The 17646-nt window shown below is 37.1% G+C and overlaps 2 protein-coding genes and 1 pseudogene across 2 annotated transcripts; 1 reads left to right on the plus strand and 2 right to left on the minus strand.

Annotated features, from left to right (window-relative positions):
- Positions 1-1214: 1214 nt before the first annotated feature.
- LOC129236650 (U2 spliceosomal RNA) lies at positions 1215-1396 on the minus strand (annotated as a pseudogene).
- Positions 1397-1618: 222 nt separating this feature from the next.
- On the minus strand, positions 1619-5173 carry LOC129250345 (uncharacterized). Its single transcript, XM_054889979.1, has 4 exons — positions 5008-5173; positions 4654-4947; positions 2450-2565; positions 1619-2389 (listed from the first exon to the last, which is right to left on the minus strand). The coding sequence occupies exons 1-4, from the start codon at positions 5111-5113 to the stop codon at positions 1634-1636; spliced, it is 1272 nt and encodes a 423-aa protein (XP_054745954.1). The 5' UTR covers positions 5114-5173; the 3' UTR covers positions 1619-1633.
- Positions 5174-6964: 1791 nt separating this feature from the next.
- LOC129236120 (protein fem-1 homolog A) lies at positions 6965-15641 on the plus strand. Its single transcript, XM_054870335.1, has 8 exons — positions 6965-7787; positions 10432-10754; positions 10821-11001; positions 11327-11502; positions 11566-11661; positions 14213-14958; positions 15022-15147; positions 15217-15641. Exons 1-8 carry the CDS (start codon positions 7573-7575, stop codon positions 15439-15441), a joined length of 2088 nt encoding a protein of 695 aa, XP_054726310.1. The 5' UTR covers positions 6965-7572; the 3' UTR covers positions 15442-15641.
- The last annotated feature ends 2005 nt before the right edge of the window (positions 15642-17646 follow it).

Here is a 17646-nt window from a genome sequence, read left to right on the forward strand (position 1 = left end):
CCGAGGGTGACGCTCAAAATTTTGGGGTTGTTAATTGCCGATATTGGTGTGTCACCGACTTTCCCCTTTAGCTGAAGTTCGTTCTCCTTCGTCCAGATGGTAAGGAAAATAGCCGTGGATTTAATAGGGGGAAGTTTGGGATTCCTTGGATTGTAAAAGCGAGAAAGACTGACGTGATAAACGTTCACTTTGGAACACAAGCCATTTATGTCATTGCCCGGCGCCATTATCGAACAATCATCAGCGAATAAGACCAGTGAGACTCCCTCTGGTGGCTGGGTGGTGGGTTTCGAGATGTAGGAGTTGAAAAGATAGGGTGAAAGGAATCCACCGTTCAGTAAATCTTGCTTTATTTGTTTATTTATTTTATATATTTGTGGATTTATTTGTTTATATAAATAGTACATAGTAAGACTAAGGTCTTTTAATAGTACTTCAACAATATATGTATATAACTGGAATATTTTTAACATACAAGTTTCTTAATCTAAATTTTACACCAGTTCATTTACAAATCAATCCAATATGTTTATGTGCCCATTTACACACGGAAACATTTGGAAGGGAAACCTTTAGTTCAGGGAGAAGGACGGCCGGGGAAGAGAGAAGGGAATTTGTCTCCTGTACTGGCGACACGCTTTGTGCTTCTTATTCGTATTTCCAATTGTGAAGTTGGCTGCAAAACAATTTTTGTCAGTTGCTTCATTCGTGTTCTTCTTTTATGTGAAAAAGTACTGTAATCAGATTCAATTGTTATTAATACTGTAATCAACCGATTTTGAAAATGGAATACAAGTGGAATGGAAATGGAAACATTGAAAAACTAATAGTGTATATTCAAGAAAATGCTTGTTTGTGCGATGGCATTTGCGGAAATACAAAAAAAAAAATGGATACAGAAATAGTTGGGGTCACACAAGACCATGATTCAATTATAATTGAATCATGCAAATAAGGGAGCCGATATGTCAAGAGGGAGCGAGAAAGCTGTTTACTTACCTAACCTTCTATAATTGAATCATGCGAGTGGCTTATGATAGATAAAATATGATACAAATGCTTTGGCTTCGATGTTGTTAAAAAAAAAATAACCAAACGGACCGAAGAAACAGACTTACAAATTTCTTCAATTTTCGTCTACTTGTATTCATATAAAAATTTATGTCTCTTCCCACCAAAGCTAAATGTATTAGTATATTTCTTGTATTTATTCAATAATTTGGGCCGAAATCCCGGCGGTACTGCAATACCGGGCCAACCCGTGGCAGAGGTGGAGCAAGCCCCTAAAACACTCCGCCCATTTCCAAAAATCAGTTTAACATTTGTTGTCCTCCGATGGAGGACCTATCAGATGTTAAGCTGATAAGAACAGATTAAAGTGGGCTTCAAGACCGTTTTCCCCGGGGGGACATTTCCCCCCCGGGGTGATACATAAAAATTCCCGCACTCTTTTCGAGAGTGACGGTTCGTTATATATAAATAAATATAATATAAGACTGTGTTTCCTATAATATTTAAGTTAAGTCGAAGATATTTAAAAACCAAAGGATCTAAAAAATATGAGACTGTGTTTTAAGTCATAATTTTTATGTATTTTACATATATATATTTACGTTATTAAAAATAAAAGAAATTATTTATTATTTAACCAACCCAGTTTGCCTTCTTCATTGAAATATTTAAGAAATTTTTGACGAACATTCTCCGCTTCACCTTTTCTCTGATTATATAATATATTCGATCCAGTTGGGCAGTTATTGTTTACAGTTTCTACATTTCCGCTACCATCAGTGTATGTTGCGCCATTTTCAATTAGATAATTATGTAAAGTACAGCACGTTAATACAATTTTCTCTACAGTGGCCACATCTAGATTTATAGGAGCAAGAAAAACGCGAAATCGGTTCGACAAAATTCCAAATGCATGTTCCACTACATGCCTTGCCCGGGAGAGTCTTCGATTGAAAATTTGTTTTTCTTGACATTGTGTGTGGTAAGGATATGGCTTCATTAAATGCACCTGCAGAGGAAATGCATCGTCCCCGACTACAACATACGGAACGCTTCGATTGTTTCCAATTAAAGTTGCTTTTGGTATTTCTTTCTCATCTTGAAGAACAGTACTTAGCTTGCTTTGTAGAAAAACTCCAGCATCATTACTGCGACCGTTGCAACCCACGTCAACGAAAATAAATTTACAATTAGCATCCACCAGGGCTAATAAAATTATGCTGTTAGTGCCTTTGTAATTATAGTAAAAAGCTCTGTCAGTGCGTGAGGGACGGAAAGTTATATGCTTTCCATCTAATGCGCCAATGCAATTGGGGAATTGCCACTTAAACGCGAATTCTGTTGCTATAGCCTCCCATTCGGATTTGCTGCTCGGAAACTGCGAAAAAATTTGTTAATACTTGCAAAATATTTATTATATTATACAATCTATCCATACCTTTAAATATGACGATTTTAATTTGTTAAACAACGCACTGCATACCTCGGGAACTATCTTGCAAATTGAGGATTTGGATATTCGCGTATGGTTATCCAAACTGACGTAAGACTCCCCTGAAAATAAATAACTGCTTATAACAATCTATACTAATATTATAAAGAGGAAAACTTTGTTTGTTTGTTTGTTTGTAACGAATAGGCTCAAAAACTACTGGACCGATTTTAAAAATTCTTTCACCATTCGAAAACTACATTATCCAAGAGTAACATGGATTACATTTTATTTTGGAAAAAAAATAGGGTTCCGTAAGATATTTGGATTTTTCGGACACAAACTGAAAAAAATCTTATGTATAAAATAAAGTCAACTTTTTGTGTGTGTTCGCTAACCGGCCGTGTCTGCACCGAATTAAACCAAACTTACAAACATTGTTAAGAAGGTATTGAAGATGGTTTCCGTATAGTTTGGATACGTATTGGTGGATAGGGCTCGAGATATAGGTCAAAACGTGGACCCGGGTAACCTTCGGATGTGTATATACAATATGAGTATCAAATGGAAGCTGTTGGTGAATGCTTTAGTTCAGAGTATTTTTCATGCCGCTCCGTGACTAGGGTCTCGAGATAGAGACCAAAACGTGGACCCTAGAATGTGTTTGTACAATATGGATATCAAATTGAAGCTGTTGGTGAATGCCTTATATGTCTCGAAATATATGGTATGCCAAAACGTGGACCCACCGTGTCTTTGCACCGAATTAAACCAAACTTATGCACATTGTTAAGTAAGTATTGAAAATGGGTTTCGTAAAGTTTGGTTGTAATTCGGAGCAGTGGCAACGGGTACAGCGTTCTTTTGAGCCAGCCATAATGTCGCTTACTTTTTTAACGCTTGGGGCGGAACTGAACTGTCCAATTGACAGTGTGAGTTACAATGTGTCAATATTTCTGTCTGATTTGGATGCCATAAGGAACAAACGTAAGTGCAACATGTAAAAATTGTTTGTGAATTTTTTTGGAGTGGATTTTGGAACAGTGAATAATTTCTTACGAGATTTGAGAATTTAATGTGAAATCCGAATGAAATTATGAGTTCGTGGAAAAAACAATTTATTTTCGTTTTTTTTGAAAAATAGAAATAGATAATGGTTAAAAAAGCTCCAATGCTTAAGGGGGGACCCTCATTTAGACGGTCGAAAAATGCATCATTTTTGGGAATTTTTTTCTCAGGTAAAATAACTTCAAACGTTTTGTAATTCATAAAGTACTTTAATAAATGTCTTGACTGTCTACAAAAATTTTCGGAGAAGAAAAAAAACATTTTAAGTATGGAAATATACACCTCGTCCATGGCACCTCATTCTATCTGTGTACATTCTAGCGCTCTGAATTTTTTTCTGAAATAAAAAAAACAAATTTTTTTTAAAACTTTAGGATAATACCTTCGATGTGGCATTTTGATTTAAAAAAAAATGTCGAAATTGATATTTTTTACCCAGTTTTATGTTAAAAGTGATTTTTCATGCATAAAAATTGACTTTAAAATTACAAAAAAATATGAAAATCTTTTTTTTTTAAAAAACACTTAATGTCACATTGAAAACAATTTAATTATCTTTAAAATGAGCTATTGTAAAGCCTGATTGGTTCAATACAGCGTTCTCAATTGTGTACACAAAATCGAAAAATGATGTTTCGAGAAAAACGCGTTTAAAGTTTTGGATACAGGCGATCAGGCCACCCGTCGCGTCCTGTTAAAAATTTTGTCACTCCTACAAAAATACAGATATCGACTTGAAATTTTGAAAGTATATTCTTAAATAGTTGTAGAATAGATTAAAATTATTTCCAAAAAATCGATTTTTTTGACCCGATAAATGAGGGTCCCCCCTTAATAAAACATATAAATTGAAACGAAAAATTCATGGATGATCTGGAAAAAAGACGATTGTTTATTCATATGCGTTGATTTGAAATTTAAAAACAATCTTTTTTCCTGATTTTCAATTTATATTTTATATTTACTCAAAAACAAATAGAAAAATAAAAAATATTGTTTATGCCAAAGCGCTTGAATAAAGAAATAAATAATATGAAAACCATATATTTTCTGTTCTAAACCATATCTATTCTATTTTAGTGTGCCCAGCGAAGGGGGCCGGGTTTGCTAGTACTACATATATCACCATCTCTTTAACTCACCAGTGCTGAGAAACCGCAGCGTCACTGCCAATTTTTCTGCTGCAGGAATCGCGTTTCTCATTGAAGTATCAGAACGTTGAATATCATCTGCAATTAGCGATAGCAAGTAATGAAATTGAGCATCTGATATCCGTAGAAAATTTTTATAGCTCTGCTCATCGTGCACCAGCAACTCTTTGCTTAAAAAAGCGAGCGAGCCGTGATCGCATTTCTTTTTTCGCCGTTCTTTTATCCATTGCCGCTTTGACCTCTTGATAGGCAACGATGAAACTTTCTCGCCCAAATTCGCTAATCCTAATTGGAGTATACTTTAACAATTTAATGTGCACATTTTACAAGCATGTAGATGCTTACCTAAAAGTATTTCTTCTTTATCGCTGTCGTCAGAGTCTAATTCCGCAGCCTCACCAATGCATTGCCATATGCTTTTAATCAGTTCACATTTTTCTTCGTAATCCATATTTACTCGCAATAAACTAATATATTTCTTCACAATATAAAATTCAAACAAACATTCAAACGGATACCAATGAGAGAAACGTCAAAATATGCTAACGATCAGTGTTGCCAGAACCAATCGCAGCAGCGTACTAAATCGATGATCAAAAAAGTAATAGATTGCTGTAGGAAAAGGAGCTCGACCAAACACCTAACAGAAGTCTAATTTTCTAATTAATAATAAATCTGCAAAACAAAATACGGATTCCTTCTTATACATACATGTAGATATTCTTTTATATTAAATTCTTGTTCATAGTCCATTGAAAAAATAATCCGCAATTATTTCACGTGAGAAAATGTTCAGAAACACTCACCTTTCCATATTGATGTATCAACAGGATTTAATTGACTAAAACGAAAACAAAACACTCACTATCACACTGACATGCTCATCACAGTGACAATTCTCGAACTGAATAAACTTCTAACAAAGTAGTAAAGCTCATTCAGAAAGGCAGAGTCAAATAAACGTCATAACACAGTCAGTAACACAGGATATCACTAATTAACATACATTCTTCCAACATTAGCGGGTTTAATATTTTAAGCCTTTATGGCCAATGCGCACGTTGCAAGTTGCAACGTGTTGTATCGTGTTGTTATACATATTCAAAATTGACGATGTGCAGTAGCGGAGAAATTATTGTCAAAAGGGCGAATGTAACAAAAATATCTCCAGACATATGTCCTTTTAGTATACATCATGTTTACTTTTATGGCTGCTGCTCGCCCTCTCTCGTTAACAATGGGACTTACATAAGCAGCGATGGATAAAGAAGGTTTCCCAACTCTTTTATAAAACATTTTTTTCAAAATTTGGCTGAAATTGTAATTTAAAACATGAACAATTTCCTGTTTCCTCTTAGAATTGGAAATTGTAATAGATTTCATATGAAGTGTAATAGCGTAATAAACTGAGAACAAATGTAATAGATCTATTACAATTGTAATAGACTGGCAGCACTGCTAACGATTGTTGCCGAAAACATTTTTGCCCGTGTGTCCGCGAATGAGACATGAAAAGAAATTTTCCAGTGTCTCCCTTCCAGATGTCTCCGTGTGTAAATCCGGTGTAAAAAACAGAAAAGAAACAGTAGGAAAAGAAAAGAAGGATTTAGAAAAAAAAACAAAAGTAGTAATTAGAGAATGTAGAGAGAAATTTAATGCCCTGACTTAATGCAATCAAACATTTTTAAAGTAATTATAGACTTGTGCGTTATACCATCTTTTACCAATTTATACCAATTTATAGACTTGTGCCTTGAAGTCTATAATTACTTTAAAAGCGTTTGATTGCATTAAATTAGGGCATTAAATTTCTCTCTACATTCTCTAATTTATCCTGCTCTGTTTTGAGTTTTGATCTTAAAAGATGGCTGACGAATGCCGATCCCTCAAATTGTTCGCGGACCACCTCTTCTGTCCCGGCGGGAGGGTCGACTAGAATATCATCTAGTAGCGTGGAGTGGCTGCCAGTGTCGAATAAAACAGGCCCCCCAACGTTATAATTATTTCAACAAGTGCTCGGCAGTATTTTTATTTATTTATTTATTTCATTTTTTCAAACAATAGCTTTTTTGGCTTTTTACAATTTTTCCAATTTCGAGTTTGAATTTTTTGATTAAAAAACAAAGTCAAAGGGTTAAGTCAATGACAACATATGTACATGCCAAATAAGCTTATGGAAAATTTGAAATCCATATATTTATTTCACTTTGTTTAATAGGAACTATATTCTTATACAAAATAATGATAATATATATTAGGTGAAAAATTATTCCAATAAATTTTTGAAAAATCACTAAAACTAAATAAATGAATAGGCAAAACTTGTCAATATGTGGTGTACGTTTTCTTTTGACACTGACAGTATCGTGGAACGTGTGTATTGTAATATTTGACAGCAGTTACTTGTCCTCGCTGTCGCCAATGTGTTTATACTTTGAGAGATAAAACAAAACAGATAGTTTTGCCAAAATATTTTTAATTGTCCGATTTTTGTTTACAATATAAATTTAAAAGTATTGAAGTGAGTTGCAAGAATAGCATATAAAAATAGTGCAATAGATTGTAGCTATGCGGGTGCATCCAACTTTAACATTAAAAATGAATTGTATGTTAAAATAGAGTGAAAAAAATATGGGAAATAAAGGGAAAGTTTGAAAACGAAAGAAATTTCAGTAAATTTACAAAGCTACTGTGTAAAGAGATAATTTAGAAAAAACGAGAGAAATTTCAGTAAATTGACAAAGCTACCGAGTAAATAAAATAAATAAATACATAATTTCTTTAAGCACTCAACGTGGTGCGAGCTATAGGCTAAGCAAATTCTGTTTGAGGTGGAAAGGGTATACATCTACAGACAAAGAAAAAAACCAAAATTACATCAAGTCATCTTGCCCTACACCAGACGGCACAATGAATAGTAGAAATGCTAGTTCTGAACATGGCGCAACAGGACAAAATTGGAAAAGTGATGGTGATAATGGGAGCAGAGATAATGGATGGCTGTCATATATTGTGCCTAGCATGCAAAGAAAAATTACAAAACTTAATCATGAGTTGGTAGAGGAATGTAAACGGTGTACGGAAGACTCAATTTTATCCAAAACGACATGTGACGAATTGGAAAGGTAAGCAAAAAAAAAACAAAACTTTGTAATTCTTTGTATTTACCAGGTTGCGATATACTTACCTTATTACAAGTGCCGTCTTTGTCTTTAGCGTGTGTTCGTTTTTGTTAATTTTTAACAATTGCATAAGAGCGTCTGTCCATGTAGAAAATGGCCACAACTATGAGCGCACCACCTAGGTTGATATTATTTGCACTGCCCGCTAAAGGTGTTCATACATATACATATGTATGTATAAATATGCTTGCGGACAAATTTTTGTTGTAAGTACAAACATATGTACTTATAAATTTGAATAAGTACCCTCGAATGGGATGACAGTAGGTCAACCAAACCTTCAAACATTCGAAATTTTTCTTGCTCTTATATTTGTATATTTTTTGTTGAGTGTTTGGCCACGCTTCACCTCCAATTTTTGGTGTAAGGAGGATTTTTTTCATGGCAGAAAAGCACTCGTTGCATTGCCATTGGCAGTTTAGGGGAGACCGCTATTAGAAAAATCATATTTTTTTTATAAATGTAGATACATTTACATCAACTGTAAAATATGTTGCTCCCAGATAAAAATATGTATGTATATACATCTTTGCGGGCATCCAAACCCCTGTCTAGCCTTCCCTGTAGTCCCCATAAAACATTACCCATTACGCAAATTGGCCACACACTGCTGGTAATAGTAAACTTGCCAATTACGACAGAGCTCTTTCCAAATTTACTGGAATAGTCAATGATGATTCGGATCCGGAAAGCAAATAGAAAAGAAATATGAAGGGAACACTTCTCAAACCTGCTGTATAGTACAGAGAATGAATGTGAAGATCCCATCGTTGACGACGGGACTGTCGTTTCGCTACCCGGCCATGAGGAGGTATTACGGCTAAAGAACAACAGAGCCGCCGAGCCGAGGGGCTGCCGGCTGAGCTATTCAAACACTGGTAAAGGTGCATGCATCAGCTGCTTTGCAAAATATGGTCGGATGAAAACATACCTGTTAATTGGAATTTAAGTGTGCTCTGCCCAATCCATAAGAAGGCCGATCCTGCAATCTGTGCCAATTACCGCGGGATTAGTCTTCTAAATATCGTTAAATACCGTCAACCAACTGATTGGACCTTATCAGTGTGGCTTTAGACCTGGAAAGTCTACCATCGACCAAATATTCACAATACGCCAAATCTTGGAAAAAACCCATGAAAGGAGAATCGACACACACCATCTTTTCGTCGACTTCAAAGCTGCATTCGACAGTATGAAAAGGAGTTTCCTGCATGCCGCGATGTCTGAATTTGGTATCCCCGCAAAACTAATACGGCTATTCAAGATGACGTCGCTCAACCAGCGCCGTCAGAATTGGGAAGGACCTCTCGCCGTTTTATACCAAACGAAGTTTCAGACAGGGTGACTCGCTGTAGTGTGATTTCTTTAACCTGATGTTTGAGAGGATCGTACGAGCCGCAGAACTTAATCGCACAGGTACAATTTTTTGTAAGAGCGTACAATTGTTGGCGTATGCCGATGATATCGACATCATCGCCTTTACAACCGCGCTGTTAGTTCTGCCTTCTACAAACTGGATAAAGAGGCAAAGCGAGTGGGTCTATTGGTGAACGAGGACAAAAGGAAGTACCTCCTGTCTTCAAACAAACAGTCGGCGCACTCGCGTATCGGCACCCACGTCACTGTTGACAGTTATAATTTTGAGGTTGTAAAAGACTTCGTGTATTTGGGAACCAGCATTAACACCGATAACAATGTCAGCCTGGAAATCCTACGTAGAATCTCTCTTGCCAACAAGTGCTACTTTGGACTAAGTAGGCAACTGAGCAGTAAAGTCCTCTCTCGACGAACTAAACTAACACTCTACAAGACTCTCATCATGCCCGTCCTGACATATGGTGCAGAGGCTTCGACAATATCCGATGAGCCGTCACTTGGAGTGTTTGAGTGACAGATATTGCGGAAGGTTTTTTGATCTTTGCACGTTGGTGAACAATTACATCAAATAAAGATCCAGCGGTTTTGTTTGTTGGGTCATGCCGTCCGAATGAATACAAATTTTCCGGTTCTGAAAATAGCTGGTGGTATTAGAGGAAAGGGAAGGCCTCCTTTGCGTTGGAAAGATCAGATGGAGAAGGACTTGGATTCATTTGGTGCGTCCAACTGGCGCCGGTTAGTACGAGAAATAAACGACCAAAATTGCTTAAGCGGTTATCGCGCTAATCAAGAAAAAGATATATGTACGGAGAATGCAGTTGGAGGGGCAGCCCTTGGGCAGATATAAAAACAAGGGGAAAGGACACGACGTTGCGACACCCCTAGATTGATCTCGAAATATTATTGAAATATTGTTCTTTAGTCTTTAGTCCCAGTGGGAGGGAGAGTGTCATTGAATATGCATAATGTCCTTTGGCAGCTATGGCACGTTTTAGTAAAATTTATTTTGTGTTTTTTTTTTTTTTGAACGGGATTTCAGTTTTATGTTTCTTTTCGAGGTGAACGAAGTTATTGACCATTTGTGTGTACTTTCATTTGATTTTGAAATAAATTTATTACAGTTCGTTTGTTACAGTTCTGATTTAGTTCATCGTTTACATAAATTGGTTTTTAAGAACTATTAAAATTATTTTTTTTATACATCTTTTAGCTGCAGTCGTGACATACGCCGTGAAATTGTTAAAAAGATGCGGAATGGCTGCGCACCACTCTTCATTGCATGTAAACGGGGCTGCGTACCTATAGCTGAGTACTTGGTTACCGTCTGCGAGGCCGATATCGAACAGCGTGGCCTCTATGAGGTACCTGAAGATCGCACATTTCATTACGTCACTCCACTCTGGTGCGCTGTTGTCTCTGGCAAGTTGCCAATGGTGAAATATTTAGTCCGCATTGGCTGTGATATAAATGCCACCTCGGATTCAGGGTCAACTCCAGTGCGTAGTGCCTGTTTTATGACACATCTTGAAATCGGTAAGCGTACATATTTATGCTTTAATGTGTTTGCGGTATTTGAGTTTAATATGCTTTATATTTCAGTACAATATTTGGTTGAAGCTGGTGCCGATATCAAAAAGCCCAACATGAATGGTGGCACTTGTTTGATAAATTCTGTGCAATCGGTGACACTGTGTTTATATTTAATTCAAAAAGGCGCTGATGTCAACGCCAAGGACATACAAGAAAAGACTGCCCTACATTACGCCATACAGGAACATAGGTTATTAAAGCAATTTAATTATATTTAATCAGTATTCTTAACATTAAGTTGAACTCAAGACCAGAATTTAGATTAAATACACAATTTAGGTTTTTAATATTAATTTTATTTATTTTGTCGATTTTCGACTTCAGTTTGAAGTCAACAAGAATGTAAATTTTTATATGCATAAATCATTACGACATTGCATTGTTGTTGTAAGTGAGATTGAATACGGAACAACTGCTTGACATTGGATATACAAGAACACTTCCGTTATGCACATTTGTTGTGTGTTTTAAGCAGTAAATATATACTATTTCATATATTATTATTATTTACATAGATTAGAAACTACCAAGCTATTATTGGAGCATGGCGCCGATCCTTATATGAAGAGTCGTTATGGCGATGACGCCCTGCGAACAGCCTGCGTTAGAGGAGCAAAACAAATCTATGATTATTTGAAATCACATGTTTCATACTCACCCCAGATGATGATCGAGGCTAATGAGTTAATCGGTAATAAGTTAAACAGATTTCCTCTTATTACAGCTGAGAAAAACTTTTTTGGTCTAAATTTAGGTTCAACTTTTCTGGATGAACATAATGAAAGTAGACTGGCGGTACGTCATTGGCGTTTAGCCCATCTTATACGCGCTTCTTTCACACCCTACTTAGGTAAGTCTTTAAACAATTATAATTCAGACGTTTTTAGACAGTTTTAATATAAGAATTTAGTTGAGTATAAGTAGTTTCCTACTTTTTTTACCTCCATGACAGGAGTGGTGTCATAATTCAATTGAGGAAACTTGTTTCTATGATCAAACTTCAAGTCGGAACTAAATGTTTTCGAAAAAAGTACTCTATTAATTTCAAGGGGTTATCTGTGGCCAAAATCTGTGTAATCCACAATCGTAGATAACTTTTCGATATAAAATTTCTGAACTTAAAAGGTTTAATCAATTGCTTGTGCTCTTTCCCCCGCCACAATTGAACTGGTGAACTGGTGGGGAAGTTTCACTGATGTTATATACTCCAAAATTCTGTGCATCAGCACTTGGGGCAAAGACAAACAAATGTTGCTGGCGACATATTAGGCAATTGGCCTGAATTAATTTAACTGAATTATGCAGCGTCTGTCTGGTCGCCTGGCACCTGTGATACGCAGTAGACAAAGCTCCAGATATGTCGGAATACTGCAATCAGCTACGGGATGTCTCCTGGTGTCCTCTCTACAACACCTCCACATGAAGCATGTTTTTTTTTTCTTGTAGTAGCATAACCATTCCCCATACATATACGGGGAATGCTGCTGAAGTGGCCGTCCTTGGCCGGATATAAATCCGGGTCGTTCCGGTTACAAAGAACCCACTGTCGTGGGAACGCCACATGAAGCACCAGTTAAGAAGTACAACAAAATGCTCAACAAGCTAATTCTTCTAGGCTGCTACCGACGGTATCACCCCTGCAGACATTTGTTAGAGTCTGAGCCATCCCCCAGGCACTTTAGGAGAAATCTCTTCAACTATTTTAAGGAGATCCAGGTCAAAACTCAATTACAACTACTATACCAGACGGTATACAGACAAATATTAAACGACATTAATCGGGAGACCCTTACCACCTTCCTAACTCCCGAACCCCGAATGTCGTTATCGTAGTCCAACCACCACCTATTGCATACGAAGAGCTTCAGCTGCCTCGCGAGACCCGCGTAATTTTGGCCCGATTGCGTTCTGGATATTGTACTAGGTTAAACTCCTACTCATCCAGAATCAATGCCGATATACTAAATATTTGTCCAGCATCACATCGCACACCACACCGCCATGAAAAAGCACCTCATAAAAATATCTGACGTTCGGAGTCAGCTTAAGACTGTGGGTCCCTTCGTTTGTGGAACAACTTCAAGATGCACTCCACAAATACGAGGAGGAGCTCGGGCAATAACCTAAAAAGAGTGTACGTGCCAGTTATCTATATATATATATATATATATACATATATGTATATATCCAACAACAACAACAAATGGACAACTCGTTCTCATTTTTCCGCGCTACAGTGAAAAAAATAAATCTGGGTCGTCCCGGTTACATAGAACCGATTGTCTTGGCAACGCCCCTGGGTCGTATTGTTGGATTACACCGACGAGAGTGGCAATTAATGGACTGACAGGTCTAGATAGGGCCTCTACTTGATAGGTAGTTGGCTCCAAATTACCGGTAGTACCCGGATGTATGTCCGGCCAACCGCTGTCGGCCCAGCAACATTCCGCAAACATTTATGGCGAATGTTTCATGCTGTTACAACAAAAACAAAGCCTCTACTACGAAAACCCCTACCTCACCATGGTACATTTCAATTTATCTGATTGACCACTTCAATCTGAAGCTGGTAGAGTGTAATATAGAAGCGCTTACTAGGTTGGGTTAGGTTGAAGCGATTGTCCTGTGGGATATACTCAGACTCATAGCCCATTGTGATGTTGTATGAGGAACTTGTCCTTATCTCTTTTAAAACCAGAACATAATTTTCGAAAATTTTAGAAAATCCCTGATTTTGCGCAGGACTGAGATCTTTCAATTCATTAAAAATTGGTACCTAAAATGGTTTACCTACGTCTGGATGGACAGACAATGGCACAGAAGGTGCAAGATCTTTTCTTCCTCTTCCATATCTAGACAGTTTCTGCAAGAGTCATGTAAAAACTGAAATCAGTGTGCTAAGAATGTACTTATTTTGGCTCAGCAGAGATTCTGTGTGTTTAGCGTTGAGAATCGGCCTCAATTGACGGGAGATATTGCAGGTGGTTTCATTACGCCGTCTTTCATTTGCTGCTTTTACAATTTCCACATTGATAAAAGGCTTACATGTCTGCAAGGGTATGCCTATGTCATTGTCTGTGTACTCATCGGCCAATTTGGTGCCGAGTCTCGCTAGTTCATCGGCTTTACAGTTTCCCTCAATGCCACAATGGCCAGGAACCCATGTTACATTTAGGTGAATTGACTCAGCCATCTCGTTAAGAGATGTGCGACATTTCCTGGCTGCCTTGGAGGTTGTCGACTGCTTTGTGAGAGATCCCATCGCCGTCTGGCTATCAGTGAAAATGTAAAAATCGTCTCCAGATATCGCGTCACACTGTACCAGTGTCACGGCTTGCTAATATCTTACAAAACTAATCTGATGTATTTTTCTCTTCCTTCTTTCCTTATCTGGCATGCAGAAAAAGAACCCAGGGTACCACTGCGCCCTGCCTATGGCAATGCCGTTGAATTTTCCACACTCGATGAGCTCGACAACATAGCAACAGATATGGATGCAATGCGTATTCAAAGTTTGATGATTTGTGAGCGCATACTCGGCATAACGCACAAAGATACGCTCTTCCGCTTAACTTTTCGTGGCGCTTCATATGCCGACTCACTGCAACTGCAGCGTTGCATCGATTTGTGGCGCCTATTGCTGGAAGTGCGAGTAACGCATTTTTCAATACTACATTTCGATACTTGTTATGCCGCTCAAGCATTGGTACGCTTAATGATTGACTTGCACGAACGCAACAGGAATCAACGAGCTAACGCAGAGGGCCCCGCCGCACTGGACGACGACGAGGACAATATCGATGAAATAAAGGAAGATCACATACCGCTATTCGAAGATGTATTCGGCGTATTTCGCCTGCTAACTGAAACCATCGCTGACTCACAAGAACTGCTGCAAGTGCGACCAGTCTATCGAAAACAGCAAGAAAATTTTGATCGCATTTTGAAGTGCATAGCGCATCTAATTTACTTGTTAATAAGCACGGCGAATACGCATGAGCAAAAAAAGTCTGTGTTCTGTGCTGTGCGTGATTTGGTGCGAGCGACTGTGCGTAGTGCATGCACATCCGACACTTTGCTGCATCTATGCGTTTCACGACTGAATGTCATAAAGAGTGGCTACCTTAGCGATGAGAACAATTTAACGGTAAGTTAACGTAGTGATAATTTTTGTCGTAGTGAAACTACTTCTAACTTTTTTTTATCGCAGATTGTGTTTCCAAACGCAGATGTGATTAAATTGCTACTCGATTGCGGTATGAATGTGAATGCCAAAAATGAGGCTAAATCAACGCCGTTGCATGTTGCTGTGCAACCGTATAATTATAGCAATGCTGTGAGTTTGAGACTGTTTAGCTTTTCATATGTGCGTTGAAAAGTAATCATATTTCGTTTTCTTTACCAGATTATACTATTGTTGTTAGAACACGGTGCAGATTTAGACCAGCCCAATAAGTCCGATGAGCGCCCATTTAATTTGATTGTAAGCAATCCAGCCAATACGATACCCTTAATGAACTATGTGAATCTCAAGTGTCTAACTGCTACAATAATAAGTAAATACAAAATTCCGTATCGTAATCAAATACCAAAATTGCTCGAAGATTTCGTTAAACAACATGAGCCTTGAAAGTATACGTACATGCCAAAGCAAAATATCTGATACAATTTTTGTTTCGAACGCAATTAATATGTCCATGAACAAACCTAAGTAGTATGCGATTTAAAGGAATGAAAATGCAAAGAAAAAGCTGACTAGTGATATATAATTTAATTTGAATGCTTTGTAAATGGTAGTAAAGATAATAAATCATTAGAATTGAGTAAAAAGGCAGTAATTTTCATAATTTTTAAACACATGAAATTAATTAAGATTTTCAAATAAGTTAAATAACGATAATTTTAGAAGTCACTATTTAAATGTGGGTGATTGAAATTTTCAGTACTATTGTACAATACATAAGGATATACATAATTATATACATACATACATACATACATACATACATATATATAATATTTAAAATTCATCCCAATTGATCAAGCATACGTAGCGGTAATAAAATATCGTAGTTCATATTTGCATATATGCAGTAATAACACTTACGTACACTCTCATTTGAACTCACCGTTATAAATATTGTATTAATAAACAGAAACTAATTAACAGAAAACTTAATGTAAAAAGTGTTTTTGTTAACTATATTGAGGCTTTCCCCACGGCCGTTGAGCCTATCCTATCGGCACGAGTCGGCCAAGAACTGCAACTCCAGCAACACAACAATAACAACTTATTGATGAAAATAAACTGCAGAAATAGATACACAATTAGTCTTGCCATAAATTCTGCGACTCATTTTACAATGCATTCGCCGAGAAGGAATTTCGCAGAAAAAAGTTACGTTTGCTTTGGTTCGTATGCATTGTCTACTCATAAATTATACTCAGCTTCGTCACAAATTTCGCTTGTTAACAATGGAGTGAGGAGCTAAGGAAGACCGCATTGCGGGGATTGCATTACAAAAGTGTGGTAAAAGTGCAAGTGAGATTTACGAGTTGCTGAAAAAACTTAATATTTCGAGAATGTTTGTTTACCGCAGGATCAATCGTTTTTTCCAAACGTCTGAAGTGGCAGACAGAAAAATTTGTGGTCATCCTCGCGTGGTTAGAGCTAGTGCAGCCATAAATGCCGTTCGGGAAAGAATTCACTGAAATCTACTTAGAAAGCAGCAAATCATGTCCAGGTAAATGAATGAAAGACTAATTAGAGATGATCTCCACATGAAAGCCTTCCGTCGCTCAACTTGTCATCTTTTGACAACACGCTTGAAGAAAATGAGACAGGGCAGCTTTTCTGTGGCACGGGGTCAACCGCCATCAAAATATTCTTTTCACAGATAAGAAAAGTTTCACTGTTGAAGAAGTTTTTAATAAGCAAAATGACAAAATCTATGCTAAAACTTCTAAAAACGCAAAGAATGTTGTTCCAAGAGTTCAGCGTGGCCACCACACCTCCGTAATGGTTTGGAGGGGAGTGTCTTGTAAAGGCGTTACATCTCTTCATTTTTGCGAAAAATGAGTAAGACCGAGTTAAAAGTGTACCAGGAGGATATGTTAGGGGGCGTGGTGAAGCAGTTGAGCAGTACTCGCTTCAATGGAGAGCGTTGGATCTGTCAGCAAGATTCCGTTCCAGCCCATAAAGCAAAAACCACACAGCAGTGGCTGAAAAACAATATTCCTGGGTTCATAGCCGCAGAAGATTGGCCGTTTGAATCCATTAAGGGGTTGTATACAGTTAGAATTTTCAAAAAAAAAAAACGATTTTTTTTTTAATTTTATATTCTTAATGTATATTTAAGAATACACACAGACAATTTAGTATCGTTCCGGTGAATATTTTCGAAATTACACGCAAATTTTAAAAGGCGTTTCAGAGTGCGTCGGTGACCAACATTACTCGAAAAGGGCTCAACCGATTAGTCTCAAATTTTTGTACGAGCTTCCTAAATATATTTTTAGTAATTAATCGAAGATTTTTTCTCACCGATAAATATTTTGTTTTTTATAAACAATTTGAGGCCGACTTTTTGGTCGATTTTTTTCTTAAGAAACCGCCATTTTGTCAAAAAAATGTATTTTGCTTATTCGTTCGGTTAATTACTAGATTGAACTTTACTTTAAGGAAATCTGTTTGGTTTTTTAACTTCAGACGATCCAGATCAGAGATATAGTAGTCACCGAAAAACATCTTTTTTGAGAGGAGCTCCCAGAGATCAGCTGTAGCTCCTTTCCAAATAAATATTTTTACTAAGACTAAGTCTTAAATTACAGTTAA

This window comes from Anastrepha obliqua, chromosome 1 (genome assembly GCF_027943255.1).
Source record: "Anastrepha obliqua isolate idAnaObli1 chromosome 1, idAnaObli1_1.0, whole genome shotgun sequence".
Classification (NCBI taxonomy): Eukaryota; Metazoa; Arthropoda; class Insecta; order Diptera; family Tephritidae; genus Anastrepha; species Anastrepha obliqua.

Excerpts from the sequence above, each read along its gene's own strand:
- LOC129250345 (XM_054889979.1), bottom strand. The coding sequence starts at position 5,113 with ATGGATTACGAAGAAAAATGTGAACTGATTAAAAGCATATGGCAATGC. Across the intron at positions 2,566-4,653 it reads GCTGCGGTTTCTCAGCACTG|GGGAGTCTTACGTCAGTTTG; the intron begins GTGAGTTAAAGA and ends ATTTATTTTCAG. Across the intron at positions 2,390-2,449 it reads TAAAATCGTCATATTTAAAG|TTTCCGAGCAGCAAATCCGA; the intron begins GTATGGATAGAT and ends ATTTTTTCGCAG.
- LOC129236120 (XM_054870335.1), top strand. The coding sequence starts at position 7,573 with ATGAATAGTAGAAATGCTAGTTCTGAACATGGCGCAACAGGACAAAAT. Across the intron at positions 11,002-11,326 it reads TACGCCATACAGGAACATAG|ATTAGAAACTACCAAGCTAT; the intron begins GTTATTAAAGCA and ends TTATTTACATAG. Across the intron at positions 15,148-15,216 it reads CGTATAATTATAGCAATGCT|ATTATACTATTGTTGTTAGA; the intron begins GTGAGTTTGAGA and ends TTTCTTTACCAG.